This window comes from Gobius niger, assembly GCF_951799975.1.
Source record: "Gobius niger genome assembly, chromosome: 7".
NCBI classification, from domain to species: domain Eukaryota; kingdom Metazoa; phylum Chordata; class Actinopteri; order Gobiiformes; family Gobiidae; genus Gobius; species Gobius niger.
The window spans coordinates 22,407,482-22,430,061 of NC_136858.1; the positions used below are offsets into that span (position 1 = coordinate 22,407,482).

Below are 22,580 nucleotides of genomic sequence, written 5' to 3' on the forward strand. Positions count from 1 at the left end.
TAAATCAGTCAGTTCAATGCTGAACTAAACATTTAGTATCTACATTTTTTTTTAAATAAAAGCGCGTTTCGCTTTACTATAAAGAAGTCTTAAAAACAAGGTCACTGTAACTGTGCTGAATAAAGCATAATTTATTCCAGCTCCACATTTGCATTGGTGTTGTGTTTGCCAAGTTATGAGCACAGATCTCAAAGCAATTTCTTGGATGATACTGACACATGTGTGAGTCCTCGGGGCAAGGATGATGTATTTTTAATATTGTCCGCTGTGGCACAAAGTCTGCGTTTCAAGCTTAGACCAGTGCCAAAAGAGCTCCAGGGACAACAATTCCCTGGAACAATATCTAGTCTGTTCAAATGAAATTACCGCTGCAGTTTTATTCAGCCAGAGATAGTGATTTGATGTGCTCTTTATTATACTGTGACAAAATATGAAATAACAGATGCTGTTGTAGGTTGTTAAGGCACACACGTCAGGTAAAAAGGTGTGGCTGGGTGGACTGGGCCCTGCCTGGACCGGAGGCATCAATAACCTCTCTCACACTTATGCGGCTGGATTTCTGTAAGTGCTTTCACTTAAACTATCAAAACCCTGTAAAGTACTTCTTCACCTAAGTTGCCCTCTTGAATGTGTGTTTAATAGATGGATTAACACGCTCGGTGTGGCGGCGGTTCAGGGGATTGACGTTGTTCTGCGTCACTCTTTCTTTGATTATGGATACACTCATCTTGTGGACCAGAATTTTAACCCTTTACCTGTAAGTGCATTGTCTACATGTATATCGTATGGGTTCTCAATATGTAATCAATTCAAACATGTGTCGTCCATGCCTGCATTTGCATATTGATCTCAGGGACAAATGAAACATGCTGTCTAGACTCAAGAAAGTCAAACATTGTTTAAAATGTTTCTCTCATATTTTAATAAGTTATAAGTTTGTACGACAGTATTATTGCAGATCAGTGTTTGTACGGTGCATAATTTAGACCTAATTAAAGAGATTGTGGGTTTCACTGCCCTCTTACATTTACACTTGAGGCTCCCAAACCTTCAACTCTTCTTCTGGACTGTCCATACTAGAGGTCCTGATGGCACCTCTTGCGTTTTCCCGTGGGAGCTATTAGGTAAGATGAAAGGCAGTTAGTAGTGTTGAGTGGTTAGACGCGGAGGCGACATGCCATGTAACCTTAGCCCTTTGTCAGGAGCCGTCCCAGGACACTGTGAGTGCCCCCTGCACACCTCTGTGCAGGACAGTTGCCCGGTGACAGATTGCAACCTGAGATGCAAATACATCAATGCATTCATAAAAGAATGAAAAAAAAAAAAAGTAAAACGCTACCATAAGCATCTAGTCAAAACAATTTATAGTACCTTTAAAATGTGACATATCAACTTAATTTGAACAGTACCTTGAATTTCTTTCGTTGGTATCTGTGGTCCATAAGAAGTGTGACACTGTGATAAAACACAGACCTGGTTCATAAACAAGATTTATTAAGCTCATAAAACCTTTTTTAATAAGTTGAAGGCTGAAGATGTTGCTCCTGTACCACATCAGGAAACATTCTGATCTATGGGTTTGTTCCACAGGTGATAATTTCCAGCATCCTGAGGAGTGTAAGAAAATGCACAATATGTTTTTCTTCTCCAGTAACTCAGACTTATTAACAATCAGGATTGCTTCGTTTTCCCCCCTTGTCTCCATATATTTCCTGGGAATGACAGTCCCCCGCCAGGATCACAATGCTTTTAACATAGCTGGATGTCTGAGTGCTGCAGCAGCCTACCTGCTGAGAGAATTCACTGAAGGGCCAACCTGTCCTCTGTGCACACAATTTATGACTTGGCCCCTTCCCAGGACAACTGCTTCGTATAGATGTTGAATCCAGGAGGGCCTTTGACTTACTTAGCGTTTTACAATGTCATATCCCTCCAACTATGTTAATGCTATACTTGCTTATACTTTAATTTGTTTCACACTTGTGCATAAGTGAATCCATTTGTGTGTTAAATAGTTGTCTAATAGACACAAAATCACTTTTATGCAAAATGCTTGAGGCCAGAAATTGTTGCCATTTTCTATACATTATTGTAAATTTTGATATAATTAATAATATTTTATGTATGTTGCTATAATAGTATCAATGTGAATTTAGAGACCAGAACAAATAAACTCCCACAGTTGCAATATAGATGGAGAGGTGTGCACTGCATCACCCTGACTCAAGGCCCAAACCTGTTCTTGGTTTCATTAAATATTTAATAATCATCGATTACAGTTTTGGTCATACATTCAACCACCGCTCTGCCTGTGGCCAACACTATACAGTTCCATATTGTGCTTTGCTTCTTCGATGCTTTGGCAGCAAATTAAGTTAAAGCCTGCTTGGAAAAAGAAGCCCTTAAATGTTGCCATATGCAGGATTGCATGGGAACTTCCTGAGGAACACATGTTGCTCTGGGTTTGGTGAGAGGTGTTGAGACTGTGTAGTCTGTAGAGGGAGACGGCGTACTCTTGACCACTCAGTAACAATAACCCCAAACAGCATTACACAAGAAGGCTTAATATTAGAAGGCTTAAGAAAAGAGATATCACTTTTTCATCGAGAGTCGCAAATTGAAGAGTAGACAGCATGGAGGGCCTGAGATCAACGGTCAATGCTGTTAAACATTCTGGGGGCATTTAAGAGAGATTCAAATTGTTCCCCATGCCATTAATTAGGCTTGGAGCCATAATGCAGCTCTGTCTCACAATAAAATGTACAGTTTAGAGATTTTAATCATGTGAAATTATTAAACTTACCATAAAAGGTAGCATCTCTGGCAATGTGTGCCAATTCATCAAGAAGCCTGATGGCCACCAAAAAAAGGTCTTGGGGCTCTATTTGGCCCCCGGGCCGCACTTTGGGCATCCCTGCTATAACGCATTTCTATCATCCAAATTCTTCACACTCACATGAGTTTATAGGCAATTTTCCAAAAGCAAAACTATCTACTACTAATAATGTAAACAAAAACAACAAGCCTGCGATGTTATTGATGATGATACTAATAATAATAATAATGCTTATGACTGGAATAATAATAATGCTTATAACTAGTTGCATAGTGATGGGGGATTGAGGTCGGCATGAATGAATTGAATGTGGACCTATAGTATGTAAACTGGCATTGAATCGATGACCTCTGAATTAATCTAATGCAAGTGATGAATTGTTGCATTTTGTAATTTACTTATTCATAATTTGAATTCAGACAATGCATATTAATAAACATGTCAGCAGAAAGCGTAAATATCATACATTTAAAATGCTTGGTAAAAACAATAGATATTCAAGGATACATTGAGACATTCAATAAGGCAATATACAGAAGAAAATACACATTACAGACCTTTCACTAGTCACATGTAAATAAACCGGTCTGATAGAAGTTGCCCCCCAAAAGAACAACTGAAAAAAAAGGATTGTCTACCAGTGAGTGCATAGGTACTACAGTTCCTGACATGGGCTGGCTGTGTGTTCCATGACCGTGTGCCTCTGATAGACAATATAGTTTTAAAAAAAGACAATAAGACAAGCATAAATATCTTTCTTTTTCTTTTTACCTGTTTTTTTCCTTTGTTACATTTTTAATAATGCTGCTGCTGTGCAGAACTATGAACATTAGTTGTAATGCAGATAATGTGACACTGTAGCTCAAGACAAATTTCCTCTCGGGACAATAAAGTTCACCTTACCTTATGTGCCTGTCAAATGTAATTTTCACATTTCTGCTGCTGAAGGACAAAACAAATTTTATTCCACCACTTGGAAAAAAAACAAGGGGAGAGAGAAAGTCGGATATTGAATTTTGCTTTGAGGAGGAAATGACACGTTCTGTCTCCCTTGTTGGCAACATGCTTTAGGTGCGCGTCTACATCAGGGCGCTGCAGCATTTTGGACCCAAAGAGTGAATTCTTACCAAAAATTCAAAGGTTATTTTTAAAGAGAAGCAATTTTAATTTGAGTGCCAAGCAAGGTGCATTATGCTTGTGTGTAATGACAAATAAAGCATTCTAGTCCATTCTATTGTATTCTATTGTATTGTATTCTATTCTATTCTATTCTAAGTATGCAAGAGCAGAGATAAGTTGTGGATGCCGTGAAGTGATCTTATTATTATTATTATTTATTTATTTTTCATACAATATGCGCATTTTCTTCTTTTAAGTGAAGTAAAAAGGGAAGGCTTTAGTTTTTCCAAAAATGTATCAAGTATGGGTCAAGGTCAACTTTATCAATATAACTCATTCATAACAAGGTAGATGCCCAAAGTGCTACACATGCAGCACAAAAACAGTATTAGAAAAACACAGGCGCAATATAAGAAATATAAGAAATTACGTGGGTGTTCTTCAAGATCCAACGAAGAAGGGAGAGCCGAGGCATTACGTTAAAGTCAAACTTCAACAAAACAATGACAATAAAAATCATCTTCTCTTTCATTCTTGCAGGACTACTGGGTCTCTCTGATCTTTAAGCGCCTGGTTGGTCCCAAGGTGCTAGCCGTGCGAGTGGCCGGTCTGCAGAGGAAGCCTCAGCCGGGGCGGGTCATACGAGACAAACTACGGATCTACGCCCACTGCACCAGCTTCTCCAAGTACGTCCTGCTCTCGTGACACTTTGTGTTGACTTATGTAAAGTATTCAGACCCTAAACAACAACTGCAGACTTATTCCATTACTCATCGTTTTTGAACATTCATAAAAGGCTCGGTTTAGGTGAATTCCAGTGACATGATTCGTAAAATATCTCCATGAGGGATTTCTTGCCACTACATTGTGATCATAGGGAAATCCACTCTATATGGAGCAGTATGGAGGAGGGTACATGAGGTAAGATAGGTGGCTAACCAGGCTAAACCAAATCCATTGTAGCTCTTTATGGGCCTGGCAGATGATGAAGCACACACCCTCTTAACCTTTGCAGCGCTGCTTGTGAAAGTCCTTGAAAGTTTAGATGGAAAACAGACGTTCTTGTTTTTCACTGTTTTTCTTCTGTGTCCTTTTGCGAACACCTGAGGCCAGTGTCTGCCAGGAGAGGACTAAATCATGCCATAAATAAGCGCACCACAGACACCCGCTCATTCACAGCTCAGAGCCTATAAAACTTAACGGGTATCACTTATCAGGTGTGTGGGGGCCGGCCCGCTGAAAAGTGTCCCAGGCCTTTATGCCGTGCCGGATTGGCTGGAGGGGGATCAGGGGGAGGGAGCGGGGAGGACAATAAGGCGGTCTGTCCCAAGAGATGAAGAGTGCCACCGTGGGTCTGTTCAAGGTTATCATTTCACCTGGGCCAGTGGCTGTCAGCGCCGGGCTAGACTTACGGCCTTCTACCCAGACAGGAATCAATTACACGCCCTTTAGAAGTAGATGGTTCAGAGGTGGAGAGCAATCGCTTAACACATGATCAGGACGGTAAGAGCCCAGACAATATGAACACAGTGATTTGTGTTTTTTTCTCAGTCAATTGCCGAGTAGCCAAGGTGAATGAAATTAAATCTGCACTAAAACAGGTGCCAATGAAACTATATTGTGGTGTGTTTTTCTATTGACACTGTCCTGACGTTAACACAAAAAAAAATATTACCACCACTGCATTATCCCCTGTAAAAAAGCCACGGTGCCATGCTCGGTGTAGCATGTCTTGTATTTTACAAAGAACAGCTGTACTTTGTCAATAACTGCTTTCTCGCACAATGATAAAATAAATAAGTCATACTGTTCATACGATTTCTACTAATTACATTTTAATGGCACAAAATGTACTAAAAACCGTCAATTGCTGGTGAAAAAAGAGGGAAAAATAGGGCTCATAATTATATTTCAGCGCTTCTGTAGTTCATTGTGAATCAAATATTTTTTGGAGTAACATATTGACCTGAAGCAATACATATTTATACACATTTCTGATGGTTTGCAAAAATGTTTGTTGATTTTGTTTTCGAGGAAGTCCAAACAACTATTTGTATATTATTATTTTAAATTATATATTTTTGTTAATATCACCCTCATCTAATGAGACCAGACAACCACAGATAACACACTGTGAGTACTTTCTGAATGTGCTCCAGTGACCAGCTCTCAATGTGGTTTCCAGAGGCTTCAGTGGGGTTAGTGGTTTTAATGTAGAGTGTCAGCCAAGCGCTATGTAATCCTATAAAAGTGCTCAGGCTGTGTGTTGTTTGAAAAGTCTTTACTGATTACAGAAATTTGACTTTCTCTGCCCTTTTAGCCCTGTTAGCGGTTTGGACGACTTTTCTCTCCCCTCTCCTGCAATCCTCCAACATCAAACAGCAACAACATGTGTTTATATTCCTGATTTGGATCTGTAGGAACCTCATCTTTTAAAACGCTTCAGAGGTCATTATCTCTTCTTCCATCTCACTATGTGATGTATTACTGTGAGACTCAAAACAAAGTTTCAAACAGAAATACTATACTCATCAACTTCCATATTGCTCTTTTTAAATTTATTAAATATCAGAAATCCCTGGACACTCTGCCCAGAAAGCATGGATAAACACTTCACCATCAGGGAACATAGCTTTGGAGATATGAAGTTCTGGAGGTGCTAAGTGCACAGAGCCGACATGTGTTACTCACTACAGCTGTGTTGTCTTTGTGCTCATATCTGGGCCCTTATTAGATTTATCATGTTTGTCTTATCTGCCTCACTTAGTTATTTACTTTGAGCTGGGATCCCAGTATTGGGTCGGTCCGTGTGCTCAGCTCTCAGGAGAGACTGTGTAACTCAAGAAGCAATGTCCGCAACATTCACACCCTTCATCTGACCCTTGACAACTTTTAATTTTGACTTCAAGACAGAAGGGGTTGTTGTATCAAACATGTCCTTTCTCTATATTACTGTTTACTTTGTGACTTTTTGCTTCAGGTTCTTCGTAAAGTAAAAATGAGGCAAAACTGTGTTTCATGTAAAGTCAAATGTATTATTATTACTCCTAAAGTTGAATTACGGTAATTATATTGCTTTTACACTGCTCTCTGCTCGTACTATATATAATATTGAATTTGGCGTATGACACATTTAAAGAACTGATTCTAGGACATTGATTGGACACTTACTGCCCTTGTGTAGTAAGTATGACAGGTCCCCTTCCTTTTTATTGAGAAGCTAGATAAATTACTAAATGATAAAAAAAAAATATATATATATCAAAGGCGCTCCTCTCTTTGTTGTCATTTTTAATTATGAGGAATTTTACCCCACTCGGCATTAATAAAGCATTAATAACGTAACATGGTGCAGATAACAGATGGGAGCAATGGGACGCTTCTTCCTCTTTTCCTTTAAAGTAAATGTAATATTGTTTATTTTATTTTCTTGTATCAGCCATAACTATGCCAGAGGGTCCATAACCATCTACATCATCAACCTGCACCGCTCACGGAAGAAAATTAAACTAGCAGGAACGCTACGCAACAAGACGGTCCACCAGTACCTGCTGCAGCCTTATGGCGCTGAAGGGCTTCGGGCCAAGTAAGTGCAAATCGGACACAGCTTTTTTTCTGTCTATTACAGCCAGTGCTTCATTTGATTCCTTTATTTGAGGGAACGCATTAGCCATTTTCCACGATTTTTGGGGAAGAGGATCTGGGAAAAATTGGAAGATCTGACAAACATTTTCGATGATATAATAGTGTGAGTTGGAGTGTTTCAGTAACTGTTTTGGACAGTTCCCCCAATTCATCAGACAATTGTTCCAGTAACTACGTATTTACAAATTAAGCCCCAATTATTGCATTCTTAAAAATAATATTCAAGCCTTTAAAAATCTGTTCCTATTCAGTATTTCTCATATTCATTCAGGCCAATAATGACAGAGGAGGGAACTTGAGCCTTTTTTGTCTCGGTTTTCTACTTTGTGGTCCAGCAAACAGGTTCTCCTGTTTAATAATGTATTCTACCTTATTACCGGAAAATTGGTAATATTGTGAGTCTAATATCCATTAAAATGAAAGCATCCCCTCCTTCTACTCTTTAAGCCTGGCCTGTTATTCTGTCTCAGAGTTAAGCCCCAGACTCTGCAATAACAGTCTAATGACTGGGGCCCATGTGTTACACTATACTCACACAGACCTAAAGGGGCTGATCCTGCCATAACAGCGTAATGACGAGGATGTTGGAGGTGTTAGGACAGGATTGGGAGGCAGTTAATAGGAGTGTGAGCTAACGATGGGCCTTTTCAGGCCTTAAATGCTTTTCTTTACTACAGCGCAGCATGAAGACTTTAGCAACACCAGATGTCTATAAAATTTAGATACTTTATCATGCCAGCCAAGAGCCTTGTTTCTTGTTTGTTTAGAGATTTGGGCATTTCTATTTGATTCACAACTTTGTTTTATCAAATAAGCTTTAATTAGTTAATTTTACATTTAGAAAATTTACAAATTCTAATTCACAGCTGTCAATGTAAATATAATCTTAGTAAGGAAAGCATTTTGCTTCAGCCTACTTCCTCTTTAAGATTTAACTTTTCTCTATAGACAAATCATTGCAAACCAATTAAAGCAATGTATTTTAAATTCAATATTGAATTTTTTTTGCATCAAAATATATGTAGTATTTTAGAATGTAGTGATATGACAGAATTGTCATACTATACAGTCATATAATGATATCTCTACAGATAAGTAGGCTAAATAAAAGTGTGTGACATTTTTGTACTATAGCACCCCCTGCTGTACAAGATAAACTATGACCTGCCTTTTTGACAGCAGGACATAATACAGTAGAAACCGCTTTTTGAAACCTTGTTGTCCCTGTCTTGTGTTGGTAGACATGTCCAGTTAAATGGAGAGAAGCTGGTCATGTTGGACAACGAGACTTTTCCAGAGCTGAAGCCAAAGACACTGAGGGCAGGACGGACTATAACGATGCCCCCCCTGACCATCGGCTTTTACGTCATCAAAAACATGAACGCATACGCCTGTAGGAGATAACGCTCTCATAAACTGTGTGAGTGTGTCTCAGCTGTTCACGGTCAGTTGTCCATACGTACTCACAAGACAAATAAGCCCTATCTAAATACAAAGATGCTGCACTGATTTTTTTTATTTTCTAAGAACATTTTACTTTCTGACTCATCTTTATACACATGATTTTTTTTTTCTTTTCAAGCTAAATAAAGGAAAACCAGGCTGCGTACAATTCAGTTTCAGAAAGGAAATGCTCGTTTGACTGTGTGTGAGTGTGTGTGCGAATTTCTGTATCAACGAAACTACTGAAGTGTGTGGAAAAGCATTATGTGTGTCGAAAGAATGTGTTTTTTTAATCGCCATATCAGTTTAAAAGTGAATGTCTGTATGCTTTTTTTATATTTCCGTTTAAGCTATACAATTTTACATCAGATTCCCTTATATGTTAAAGAAGCTGGGAATACAATTTTTAATAACATACTGTATATTTTGTTTAACCTTATACCATATCATGGTAATATTTATACAGTGACTACATATACAGGCCCACATTAGTTAATTAAAATATAAATACCAGAAAAGTGTATTTTTCACTATAGTTCAGTGAAAATTGGACGTAAGCTACAAGGCAATGTGTCAGGCTTTACAATATATGATGATGTCATGCTGTGTACTGAATCATACTTCATAAACTCAAATACTGTGATAATAGATGAATACCATATGCTTGGTTCAGTTAAAACTCTGCTGCTATGTACTTTTTACTCTTTTGCATATGTTGTACAGATTGATTTATGTGCAAAGCAGATCTTAAGGAGAAAAATACAGCTAAATATTTTGTTGACAATGTACACTTAATTTATATGGTTTATACATAACTGTCTACCCTATAAGCTGTATGGTTGCAAATGTCCAAATGCAAAATATAGTAATATTTTTATACAGTATGTGTGAGCAGATCTGTCCCCAAAGTCAGCACAGATAAGAATTTAGGGACTTTTATCTTTTTTTTCCCCTTCCCCCATTAATTTTAGCAATCGATTTGTTACTTTTTTGTTACATTGTCTTCTGTTGTCTTATGTTCATACTATATATGGAGATGTTAATATTTCATTACAAAGTATTTTGTTTGTAAAGCTTGCGGATGATATTTTTGTACAAAGGTTTACACTGATAATAAACATATTAAACATTGCTTAAGTGTAAAACTTCTGTCTATTCTCACTTTTGCTTTGTGAGTCTGAAAGTTAGACAAAGGAAAATATTATCATCATTATTATAAATAGTTATTTCAAGTCCTTTTACATTCAACAACGGACTGTGCTCAGATCCATGACCTCAGAATCGAAGGCAAATGTCGGGCTAATGGGAAAGGCTGTGTCAGTACTACTCTGGGCAGCTACTAATGAAAAACATGAAACCAGGAAGGGCTCGGACTTCAACCTGTTTTGGTCTAAAGACAAGAAGGCATAATAGGCCCATATATTTAAAATAATAACTAAAAATGACAGTGTTTCAGTGACCTTCTTCCATTAAAATGCGTTAATACAGAGTATAGTATCACCGCACCTGGTTTGTCCATTTAAGCTTTGGAGTCATAATAAGTGCTGAGGGTTACTTCCCTGGTTTAATCTAATTGTGTTATGATTGAGGAGCACTGGCCAGCGCTGGCCACTTCTGCGTGACTGTGCCTCCTTTGTGGAGGTAACTGCCCTGCTGGCCTGCCTTACACTGTTTATACTCCAGATCCATTTTGAGACATGCAAGGCCCCTTCACCCTGTTAGCAAACACTGAGGATTTCTGCATGTTTACTCTGTATATACAGGAGTCAGCTTAAATAAGTTTTTCATGAACGCTGGATCCCTTGAAAACTGATGGACTAGATTAGAGCCTGGCCTGACTTGAAACTCTTGGCATTTTGGCCCATTTCGACTGAAGCAAGGTTAATAAAACATAAATATTTACGTTACTATGGGGTTCTTTGCACTGCTCAGAGCCCAGGCTTACAATCTGGGGAATATTTGGATTTGTTGTAACCATCAAAACATTCTCCAGCAATAGAGTTTGGCGAGCATTTCATTCTACATTATACATGAAAGCAAGACATTTAATGTCAAAATTTAAATAGAAGGAGATTTGTGGCTTTGAACATATACCGTGCATTAATCATGTATAAATGCACTTATTAATGCAATTAGAGTGAACCAATGTGTCACAAGCTGCAAAATCAAACAAATAAGGATTGCATAATTGCATTATAATTATCAACACATTTTATGGTGAGAGCTTGAGGAGCATTTAATTTTTGCAAATGATTGCAGATTTGTTTTGACAATTATTTGGAAAATAAGTTTTGTGCAGATCTCAGTGGTTTGGATACAGTCAATGGTTAAATTATATATAAGCCTGTGTATAGGTCAATACAGTGAAGCGAAGCATAATTTGATAGTTATTTTTGCATAATCCATCTTTATTTCCTAACAATCTAATCAATAAAGGCACAAAGCTTGAGCTCCAGTTCTGACAAATCTCAAACCACATTACCCACATACCAGAGCATTTGCACAGAGCTGTCTGAGTCATGCGGCCCACTTTAGGCTCCAGCACATGACCGTTTCAGCCTCTGTTAGCTGCGGGACTCGTGCAGAAGCGCACACACGTATCCCGGGACAGGCGCACACACCGCACACACCCACCGCAGTGTCACATGACTCCGCCTGTAGCGAAGCAGCGGAAGAAGCGATCCGAGGAGAGAGACGCATGTTGACATCCGGGTAGAAGTCCTCCTAAATCATCCAGAAGCGCTTAAGTGGACGCTGATGGTGGGCTCGTGTCGTGCAGAAAAGTGAGTGCTGTCGGAGTGTTATAACATAAAACTCTGCGTTTTGGGGCTGGAGTTCAGGACTTGAGAAAAGTAAACAGTGGATAAAGGTAAAATGCGACATGTACTCTGCGGATTGGATTGACTTAAATGACTAGTTTAAATAGCATCCATGGCATGTTAATACGAGGAAGTAGCGTTCGTCAGTGTTTATACTGTGTAAGTCCAATAGGTCTATTCCAAAACTTTGGTAAACTTGTTAAAACGTCCATTATGGAGATCCTTCATCCCCCTACTGCCGTCAGACTGTACAACGCTACTGTAAAAGTATTTCATGTGCAAAAACTTCTGTGTCACTTTATCATTCACCTGCACTGTGACTGTAAACTTTGCACATATTATTACTTGTTTGCACATTGTCCTATTCTTGTTGGGTTGCACATTATCCTGGTTATTTGTACCCCCTGAGTGTTTATGAGAGCTGTTGTAACAAGTGAATGTCTCCATGGTGAGATCAATATAGTTCTGTCTTATCTTATTAACTGGGGGTAAGATTGGTGGACTCAGACAGATCGAGAAATCTACATAAGCTGATTTCATAGGGGCAACTATGAAGACATTTCAGGGCACTTCAGAAATGTCTCTGTTGCTTGAAATGACACCTTCTAAAAGAATCTACTGGATTCTCAAAGGCGTAACATCGATTTTATGATATAAACAGACTATTTGTGTTTGAAGTAGGAAGGAGGGCATCTGTGGTCCACATGAAGTGCCTGTTAATTGCCAGTGAGAGCGCGGAGGTCCTTTTCCACTGGACTGACCCAGAGTTTCAGCAGAATGTCCAGCAGCAGTATGGGGCTTCCCAAGAAGATGGCCATGGGGTAAGACAACCATTATCTACAGGGAGGAAATATCCCAAGGCTCCTATGTAATCAGTTATCTTATCTAACTCTTAACTCTGATCTGCTTTCTGATGCTGCTCAGCTCCCTGCCTTTGAAGACAGCATCAGCACCCTGTTTGCCCCCATCATTATCTCATGCATCACTATGGTGGACCGGCTGGGCGACAGCTACGCCTCCTTCTCCACTGAGAACAACCACATCTATGTCCTACACCAGGTACAAATGTTCAGATTAAATGATTTTCCTTGTTCCGTTGTTTTGGAAGCGTTAAAGGAATAGGCCACCGTTTTTACATACTAAAATATGTTCTTACCTCACTTTAGTCGAGTTAATATATCCCCGTCTGGTCTTTGTCCGTGCGCTCTGCCAGGCAAACGGAGCACATACGCAGCCTCTCCCACATGTCACATAGCTCCAAAAAAGCTCACGATAGAAGCTACCAAGCTCTTCCACGTGTTCCCTATTTAAATAAAGTTACGTGAAATGTTTTCATGCGAAGTATATTTACACAGAAATGTAGCATGTCGATTTTATAAGCAAATAAAAAGGGGGACTATATTGTGAGGCGTAATGATACGAGGAGTAAAACGTCCGCGCAGTAACTCCTAAAGGTTATTGACGGAAGTGAGCGGGGGAAGTCTTTAGGAGTTACTACGCGGACGCTGTGCTCCTCGTATCATTACGCCTCACAATATAGTCCCCCTTTTTATTTGCTTATAAAATCGACATGTTTCATTTCTGTGTAAATATACTTCGCATGAAAACACTTCACGTAACTTTATTTAAATAGGGAACTCGTGGAAGAGCTTGGTAGCTTCTATCGTGAGCTTTTTCGGAGCTATGTGACATGTTGGAGAGGCTGCGTATGTGCTCCGTTTGCCTGGCAGAGCGCACGGACAAAGACCAGACGGGGATATATTAACACGTCTAAAGTGAGGTAAGAACATATCTTAGTATTTAAAAACGGTGGCCTATTCCTTTAAGGTATAGGTTGCCATTACTGTGAAACAGTGAGTGTGTCATGGGAGTCCTTTCCAAAAAAATCAAGTTGAGCTTTGTCCAAATATTGTGCTGAGTTCGAATGCGTTACAGATTTTATTTGTACCACAAACCTTTACTTGGACCTTAAGAAATTTCCTTCAAGGGACAATTAATTTTGCCTGTTTTTATTGCATTTTTCCCCCAGTGATAAACATTAATTTGTAATAATGCGAATTTTATGGAGACAATGTCGTCATTCTAGTCAGCTGTGCCTCATTCATTACGTTTTACTTCAGTTTGACGAGTGCCTCTACATTGCTGTGAATGGCGATGGAGAAGAGGATGAGGATGACCTGAGGAGGAAGATCTATGTGATGAAGAAGATGATTGAGGTGCTGTTTGGGATGGTCACCCTGAGCAGCACCCTCCTGAGAAGAGAGTAAGGCTTTGGAAGAGCACGCATTATGTCCTCTGCTTCTTTTATGTATTGTCTGTTGTTTTCAGACTTCGTCCCCAAGACACAGAGCAAAGAGCAAGGCTATGGAAGCAACTGCAAGGTTTACTGGAGACATACAGCCACCTGCGAGAGAATGACCAAAGCTTTTTAATTGAGGTATGATCTGTCTATTAGGAAAGCTATAAAAACGCAAACATTGAATACTTACGGTATTTAGATAGTCATCCCGTGATAGTCATCTTTGGTCACTTTCACACACTTATAGACAACATTTTAGCGTGGGGGTGGAAATTGAATCAAGTTTGAGTCATAACGTTTTGAATGCGGCCACATTACAGAGAAGCGCACACCATAAAAACAGGCCTTTAAAACGAAGATTTTATGAGTGTGAGCACATTAATGAGCCGCAGCAGGAAATGTGGTGAAACATGCAGGATCATTTAGCCCTTCCCTGCACACAAACACCTGGCCTGACTTAACAGCACATGTTCATCCAGACTAATGTCCCGCCATTATGTAACCATTATTGTTGACACTAATAAGGAGCATATAGGTCAAATGTTTACTCTCAGATATTTACTAGTGATTATGTGTCCGTGTCTGTTTTGTATTGTTTCCTCTCCAGGCTGTTGAGAGGCTTATACACCCAACACTATGCGAACAGTGCATAGAGTTTTTGGAGAGACGATTAGTCCAACAGTTGAACAGCAGTGGAGAGAGAGCAGGAGAGGAGGTGGTGCATGCCTTCATACTGGTGCACACTAAGCTACTGGCCTTCTACTCAAGGTGCGTTTTTTTATTTATCTTTTATAAGTAAGTTATTGCTAATTCTGTATCTTAGAATGGTTAATATAGTTATTTAGGCCTTAGGGTTGAGGGTTATCAAAAATCATCTTCATTAGACTTCTACATTGGCTACTTGCAGTTCTCACAGTGTACATTTGATCTCTTTGTCTGCTATAGCCGCAATGCAAGCACACTGGTCACCTCGGATCTTCTGATGCTCATTATTATGGCACAGAATATGTACCCAAGCAGCACAGATCTGGAAGACACTGGCGCTGAGGTAAGCGTTAAGTCTGAACTTTAAACACTATAGTGTTTAAAGTTTATAGTCATTTGTTTTCAATCCCTGACTGTTAACCTGATTTTATGAAGGACGCAGAAAGTACATCTGGTTCTGGACCTGACGTTTTTTACACTCCTGAGCCATCGCCAACGGAAGGAGACTCGGATAGCTCCAGTGGATCAAGTATTCATTAATTTCAATAGTTCCTTTGGCAACAAGTACTCTGTCTTGCTATTATTGCAATGTGATAAAAAAATATACACATATTCTACATGCTAGAAAATATTGACCTGATTTAATTGTCATTAATAGTTGTACTATTCTGACCAAATAATCTAATGTGCACATATAAATTTTTTTATAAATTATGAAATAAAAATGAACTTTCACATTGGTATATCCAGCTAAAATCCTAATGTTGTGATTTTTTTCTCTCATAGATTGAATGTGTATCTTATTATGTTTTTGCAGGTAAGCTAAAGAAAGCAAATGACATTCCTGTATTTGAGTTTGTGGACCCGGACGTTCAGGTACCCTTGATGCTGTGTTGGAGCTGTGTGCTCTGCACTATACTGTACATATCGAGCACTTACCGGTATATCTTTGTCTTTTCAGATGGCTGAGGACAGCTTGCAGACCCTGAGGGTTCCTCCTCCAGACCCTTCCACACCCCAAAGAGTTTTCTTAGAGGTTTCAAACAAAGAGGGCCTGTATCCCATGATGCCTCACTCCATGTACTGTCTCCCACTATGGCCTGGGATCACGCTAGTACTCCTAACAAAAGTATGTATGACACATATGTTTTCTCTTAGCTGTTTTTTGATGGAGTGTTACATTTATTGCCACACTTTGTGCGTTAACATTAGGTTTCAACCAGTGCAGTGGCAATGTCCGTCTATGTGTTTTTGGAAGCTTTTGCGAAGTTGGAGAAGCGTCTTCGAGAAGGACTAGAAGGTTCAGCTGCAACGAGAGGTCAGCCAACTATACATGACCTGCGAGGGAAGCTGGATAAATTCATCAAAGCCTTGGGCCCCAGTGACATACAGGTATGTCTGTTACTTTATGAGCACCATGTGTTATTACCTGCTATATTGCTGTATTTTTTCCCCCTAGTCTGCGCCGCTACTAAATGTTTGGACAGAATTCAAAAACCGAGCTTTTGGCAGGGGAGGCTTTACAAAAGAGTGAGTCTCTGCTGCCATCTACAGGACATACAGTGTAATTGCACTAAAATAATGCTGAATGAATCTTGTTTTAGTCTCATCCCTTGGTGTAAGAACATGAAGACCCAGCTTTGTGGTGTGTACCGGCAGTGTTTCCTGACTGACTCCAGATCAGTGGACAGCCCTCGCCATCTCAGTCCTGGTCTGCAGGAACGAGCACAGACCCTGGTTCAGTGAGTAGTGGTCGCTTGTCTACAGCGGCTTCAGAAAGTTCTGCTCTTTAACCAGTCTAAAGGGGGTCTCTAGTCTTTCATTTTAGAAAATGTAGTTTGTTCCCTGCCTTTGGGAGGGGATTGTTGTTTGTATTGCACCACATGAAAGTGCCCAAAAGTGCTTCACAAGGAACATTTTCATTCACTTGGTGGTGATGGTAATGTGATCTTTTTCAGAAACAGATATACAAGGGGTCACCAACTTGGTGCCCGCGGGCACCCAGGGGCCCTTTGGGGCATGTCCAGTAGCCCTTGGGACTTTTTCTAAAGTGTAAAACACTTTTTCTTGAATCTAATTCTTAAAATTACAGTTATTTCGGTTCTTGTGACTCGGTATGAGTTTAAAATAAAGCTATTTTAATATCCTAAAAGTGAACAGTGTACGTTTAAGTCTTTAGGATTTGTTTTTAACTGGTAGCCCTCGAACAACTTAATGCTTTTAAAGTAGCCCTCAGCTGAAATAAGGTTGGTGACCCCTGAGATATACCAATAATACCCTAGATACATAGAGGAATATGGGTGCACACTGTATGCAGCTCTCAATGATGTATATCTATATTTAAACTGTTTGTATTCTTTTTCAGAGAGAAGCTGATGGATTGGAAGGACTTCCTGTTGGTTAAAAGTAAAAGGAATATTACCATGGTCTCATATCCTTTCATTATGCTGCTCTTAGTAAATACTATATATGTTGTGTTTACCCTAAATTGAAATATAATATTTCCTAAATTGAAATATAATATTTCAATTTAAAATGATAAACAACAGATAAATTGAAAACTGCAAGGAGAATTGTAGCTATTAATAGTAATACCACAGATCAACCGTATATGAAATTCAGTTCTGTCACCGCTCTGCATTAGCTGCTCTTTGCTACATACTGTATGTCAATGTATGTAGCCTTTATTATATGCATGCATTTCCAATTTCCTCATTAGCCTTGACCCACTCATTGCCACTTACCTGGAAGAGTTCCCTGGTCTGATCCATTTTATTTGTGTGGATCGGTCGACTGGACAAATGATTGCTCCATCACTAAATATTACAGAGCGCAACTCATCCGAGCTGGGGAAGGGTCCAGTGGCCCAGTTCATCAAAGGAAAGGTAAACCAGCATATGCATAGACATGATGAGGATGTGACAGAACAGCTGGACATGATTTGTGAATATTTATATATGTATAATACAGGTTTGGGGACTAGTTAACACAACCCGAAGGTACTTACAGAAAGGCTATTCCACGGTCACACTACGAGACGGAGACTTCTATTTTTGCTACTTCCTTTGGTTTGAAAATGAAACCGTAAGTAAACACAGCGGAGCATTCCAGATTACATGTCAGTGTCTTTATTAGAGCAGCCTAATGCTCAGATGACCCAGACAATGCTGTTTGTGCAGTGGGTCATCATACTAAAGCATTTGAGAGTAGACCTAATTTATTTAAACCTCATGTTTGGCAACGCAGCGACTCTATTTTATGGAGATAAGCTGGTGATTTCCCACTCCCAGCAAATATGTCAGGTCTGAGGAGAAGCGAGCCCACCCACATTAAAGACATGTTGTTATAGATACTTGTATTTTATTATTTTTATAGGGTGACATGTTATACAGTGTGGCTTTAAAATTGTTAACATCATTTCGACTACTACTACTGTTCCTTTCTGTTCAGGGTTTCAAATTAGACGCTGTGGACTTGCCTATTCTCCCTGATGACTCTGCTCCTATTGGAATGCTCTCCTGGGACTACTACAGGTTTGCCACTTCATTTGTACATCCTGCTTAAACCACATTATTGAAGAACATCTATAACAAACTGCCTATGTTTTGTGATGCAGGAAGTTGCGGCGTTTTTACAGTAAGAACCACCAGGGGGACGTCGTCCGCTGTTTCGAGCTGCTCACCATACATCTGGGCATCATTCCCTCTGAAATCATCCTCCAGCACTGCAGACAGCTGGCGAGTAAACTGTGGGAGCCCTCCCGTAATCCGCTGCTTTAGAGATACCCACAAAGTCAGATGCAAGTTTAGTTCTAGAATCGCAGAATTACATTTGGTTTCCGCATTTCTAATGAGCTGCCTGCCTCCGAAGTTTAAAATGCACTGAAGTTGTGTCACTGAAGTACACTTTCTCATGAATATACATATGTATTTCATTAATGTTTACTTTCATATTTATTTATAATATAATGCCACACATTTTATAAGGTACTACCATATACACACATATTCTAGATCATTTTCCCAAGCATCAAAATAAGTCAAATACAAAATACTGATAAGCTCTTATTTACAATACAATGAAATACTAGCACTACTGCTACTACTCATCCCCAGTGTCCAGGACCCCTGTATTGCACATCTTATTGGGATGGTCGTTGCTAGTGGTAGCTGGAGGTTTAAAAACAGGATTAAATTTGCTTTCTTGCTTCGGCCTCCTCCTTTTGAGTTGTTATTACTGTGTAAATTAAAAATGTAAATAAACTACTGCTAAAATATGACTATTCTATTTACATGAAGCTGGTTTAACCTTTCCACTCGTTTGTGAGTCATTAGTCAGCCCCATGCATTGTAAAGGTCAGTCGTGCTGCTGAATACGGGACTGCAGCGAGAGGAGTGCGTTCAGAGTTCAGTGTATTATCAATTTCTGCTCCAGTGCCTCACAGCGCTCCCGTCAGGTCGGTCACAGCTCCTGCAGCGACCAAGTCCCGCAAGAAGAGCTTCTCTGCACTTACGTCATGTACCACCTAGATAATAAAAAATAAAAAAACGGCAACATATTATAGATGCTTTACCAGATCACTCTGTATGTATGCACAACACTGACCATCTGTTTTGTTGAATAGTCTGAAATGGCTTAACATTCTAGGACTATGATGTCAAAATCTCAGGCTAATGACGGGTCAGCACTACTCAGTTAGGGATTTTTTTTTTTAAGGAAATCACCAAATTTGAAGCTCACAAATGTTCAACTTCATAATTAGTGATTAGCTTCCTGTTATCGCCTTAATATGTTATGATCAGTACAAAAAAAATCAGTTTACGTTAACCTCAATACATACTTGAGCTTTCATGGCAGCCATTCTTATATCCTCGTAGTAATGAAGTCTTGCCTCTGGATGCTGCATGTCATAACCAAAACCTGCTAGACTCACATGATCACACAACTGCAGCGCCATGACCACAGCACTGGCCCCAAGTGTAGGCACCATCTATAGAAAGAAATATTCTGCATTACAAATAGAAACTAGGCTTTTCTGTTGGCCTATTAATATCAGCAGTCAAAATCTCTGTCTTCTATAGTCAAGAATGAAATAGATTTTGCGATGCATGCTTTGAAAGTACTTTGAAGTGTAGTATGCATTGTGAGGAGGTATGGTCCTCCATATATAAAGTAGGATATAAGCTTTATATGTGAAGCTTTTCCGCACAATGTATTCAACTCACGTTCCCCTGTTTGAGCGCATAGTTCTGTAGAGCTTGGCCCGTTTTATGAATAATCTCTGGATGGAGAATCCGAAAGTTCTCAGGTCTCACGGGAATCTCCTCCACCACCTCCCGCCAGAACCACATTTTGGACCACGAGCTCTATAAAAAATGAATGAAAAGTACAGCAGGAGATGAGAGGCATTTGAAACAGTGAGAATGATGTGACAGTGCTGCTGCTGTTACCCTAGCTTATGTAATATGCTATTTTTGTGTGCAATGGTGTCTACACTCTGTGCTCACCAGAGGTTGTTTGGTGATGACAGAAACAAGCCAGTCCAGATCAAGGCTTTTAAAAACCACAAGAACGACCATGGAGGTCTTTTTGTACTCCTCTGCAGAGTGGGGCGCTCCCTCTGGGTAGATCATACGAATTGTTGTCCTAGACCCTGTATCTCTTTCATAAAAAGACACTGGCGCATTGTTGAGCCTGAAGATTATACACAAGTCGAATAATGAGGGGACATTATAATTGTATATATAATTTGATTGAATTATTCATCATGTTCACTACTAAAAAGACAGTTCTAATACCTGATGATTATGTCATACTGATCAATATGTGGTCCAAGATGGCTCCCGTATAGGATCCCTCCATTGCCCACAACAACACAGCGTCTGCAGCGGCCCTTCCTGCTGAGAGATGAAGGAAGGCCAGGCTGAGGAAGAGAAGCCAGAGCCAGGGCTAGGTGCTCCTCACTGCCCCGCAGTCCTAGAGGCGGAGTGCGCTCCCACAATGTGGGGTGCTCTTGCTTTAAAAACACAGGTATGTTCAAGAGTCCAGCCGAACAGGACAACGGTTTAAGATGAGTCAGACCCCACTGAGGTTGGCATGGGCTGGACAGCACTGAGGCTGACTGATTGAATAAGACCTGGACACACGTCAATACAAATTTAGTTTATTAACACCAAGCTTTCATGAATATTAATAGTGATCATATTTTTATGCATACCAGATCCTTTGGCTCTTTTATGACTTCTACTTCCTTTTGTGATGGTAAGTAGGCTGGGATCAGTATTGCTGAGTAGCAGCTTATTAGCAGCACCACACTGATAGTCAAGTTGGCACCCCTACAGATAAAGTTTCTTGCGATTTTACATTGTATGCAATAAGAACATATGATGAACATAACATAATATGAACATACTCCAACCCATGTGTTGGTGCAGTACCTGCTTATGAAAAATGCCTCTGATCTCTTCCTGGTGATCCGCAGGGGTCTGTGCTGCTCGGGGGATGGTGAGGTGCCCCCATCAGCTTCAGGAACCAGTGGACAGCCTTCATCTGGGTCCTCAACACTCAAGTGGTTCAGTATCACCATGTTTTAGTCTGGTATACAAACTCAATCAAACAAGAAACTGCAAAATCAGCACTTATCCTTAAAATGGATAATAACACATATACACATGCCACACACAGCTAAAATGACTTCCGCGTCCTTCCTGTTGAACTCCGCCATGTTCCTCAATAACACAAGTTAAACATTAACATGGCTCATAGTCACTCACTGAAAGGCATTTAAATGAGCATGCTCAGTTGCAACAAAACAAAGGTGCAAGTTTATAAAGGGCACATTCCTATTGTATATGTTCTATATGAAACTGGAATATTATCTAATGTTTTGCTCCTCTTTCCAAAGATTTTTTTTTCTCTAAATGTTAACCTGATTAAAGAAGCAAATCCTTTTGACTTTACAAACTACAGCAGTAACCAAGAGTTGGCTTGAATGAATGCGGCTCGGCTCAGGCCTCAGCGGGTCCTTCATACCCTCAAAAAGGGTCCAGCATGTATTCGTGCATAAAGGAGAGAGAGCGAGAGAGCACACTAACATACTGGGCTGGCATTCATGCACCCAAGTGCACACACACCTGTTTGTCAGGGTAACGCAATGTCCCACTGTGAACCCAGCATTCCAGTCCGTGAGCGTGGAGCTCTGCTCACTGTCCGGTTATTTGTCAGCATGATTTGGTTTTATTTGAAAAGGACAGCTAATGTTTGTCTCTGTGATATGGAACAAAGAGAAAATGAAAAAGACCCCCACAGAGCAAAACAAAAGACATTTCAGGTGAGCGAAAGTAACACTACAGCTCATTTGTGTTATGTTGTACTTTGGTGTGTGCACTGCATTTTGTTCATAATAATAAAGGCATGTACATACCAGTTACCGTTAGCAATGGAAGGCTGTAGTTATCTTGGTGACACTACTAATAAGTATTAATAATTATTGGATTCATGTATGTTGCACGTTTGTTGATGCTGAAAGACGCTTTAAGCTATGATTGTAGCCACAACTGGCCTGGGGTAGACTGACAGAAGTAAGGCTGCCACCTGCACCATTGGCCCCTCCATCCAACCCCATTCACTTACCACATTCACACAGGCAAGGTGAGTGAAGTGTCTTGTCCAAAGACACAACGGCAGCTGCAGCTGCAGGAGCCAAGATTCAAAC

The 22,580-nt window shown here is 39.9% G+C and overlaps 3 protein-coding genes across 3 annotated transcripts in view; 2 read left to right on the forward strand and 1 right to left on the reverse strand.

Annotated features, from left to right (window-relative positions):
- Positions 1 to 9,393, forward strand: part of hpse2 (heparanase 2) — a 32,215-nt gene extending 22,822 nt beyond the window's left edge. Inside the window, exons 8-12 of the mRNA XM_079559600.1 lie at positions 455 to 561; positions 643 to 757; positions 4,496 to 4,641; positions 7,395 to 7,541; positions 8,842 to 9,393. Of these exons, the coding sequence (XP_079415726.1) occupies positions 455 to 561; positions 643 to 757; positions 4,496 to 4,641; positions 7,395 to 7,541; positions 8,842 to 9,004 (678 nt within the window). The 3' untranslated portion in view covers positions 9,005 to 9,393. The remainder of the gene's footprint in view (positions 1 to 454; positions 562 to 642; positions 758 to 4,495; positions 4,642 to 7,394; positions 7,542 to 8,841) is intronic.
- A 2,297-nt stretch (positions 9,394 to 11,690) lies between these two features.
- hps1 (HPS1 biogenesis of lysosomal organelles complex 3 subunit 1) lies at positions 11,691 to 19,130 on the forward strand. The gene is made up of 18 exons (XM_079560301.1): positions 11,691 to 11,826; positions 12,541 to 12,683; positions 12,787 to 12,921; positions 13,983 to 14,125; positions 14,191 to 14,299; positions 14,769 to 14,929; positions 15,107 to 15,209; positions 15,302 to 15,395; positions 15,684 to 15,742; positions 15,828 to 15,995; positions 16,079 to 16,258; positions 16,326 to 16,396; positions 16,471 to 16,608; positions 17,232 to 17,301; positions 17,611 to 17,751; positions 17,837 to 17,950; positions 18,317 to 18,399; positions 18,483 to 19,130. The coding sequence occupies exons 2-18, from the start codon at positions 12,567 to 12,569 to the stop codon at positions 18,643 to 18,645; spliced, it is 2,049 nt and encodes a 682-aa protein (XP_079416427.1). The 5' UTR covers positions 11,691 to 11,826; positions 12,541 to 12,566; the 3' UTR covers positions 18,646 to 19,130.
- Positions 19,131 to 19,207: 77 nt separating this feature from the next.
- On the reverse strand, positions 19,208 to 21,477 carry st3gal7 (ST3 beta-galactoside alpha-2,3-sialyltransferase 7). Its single transcript, XM_079560178.1, has 7 exons — positions 21,304 to 21,477; positions 21,084 to 21,201; positions 20,665 to 21,002; positions 20,374 to 20,560; positions 20,092 to 20,232; positions 19,707 to 19,856; positions 19,208 to 19,391 (listed from the first exon to the last, which is right to left on the reverse strand). Exons 1-7 carry the CDS (start codon positions 21,450 to 21,452, stop codon positions 19,305 to 19,307), a joined length of 1,170 nt encoding a protein of 389 aa, XP_079416304.1. The 5' UTR covers positions 21,453 to 21,477; the 3' UTR covers positions 19,208 to 19,304.
- Positions 21,478 to 22,580: the final 1,103 nt, after the last annotated feature.

Bases quoted from the DNA above. Each gene is read 5' to 3' on its own strand.
- st3gal7 (XM_079560178.1), bottom strand. From the start codon at position 21,452: ATGGTGATACTGAACCACTTGAGTGTTGAGGACCCAGATGAAGGCTGT. The intron at 21,202-21,303 runs GTACTGCACCAA...CTTTATCTGTAG, and splicing joins GAGGCATTTTTCATAAGCAG to GGGTGCCAACTTGACTATCA. The intron at 21,003-21,083 runs GTATGCATAAAA...ACGTGTGTCCAG, and splicing joins TAAAAGAGCCAAAGGATCTG to GTCTTATTCAATCAGTCAGC.
- hps1 (XM_079560301.1), top strand. From the start codon at position 12,567: ATGAAGTGCCTGTTAATTGCCAGTGAGAGCGCGGAGGTCCTTTTCCAC. The intron at 15,210-15,301 runs GTAAGCGTTAAG...GATTTTATGAAG, and splicing joins TGGAAGACACTGGCGCTGAG to GACGCAGAAAGTACATCTGG. The intron at 16,259-16,325 runs GTATGTCTGTTA...TTTTCCCCCTAG, and splicing joins TGGGCCCCAGTGACATACAG to TCTGCGCCGCTACTAAATGT.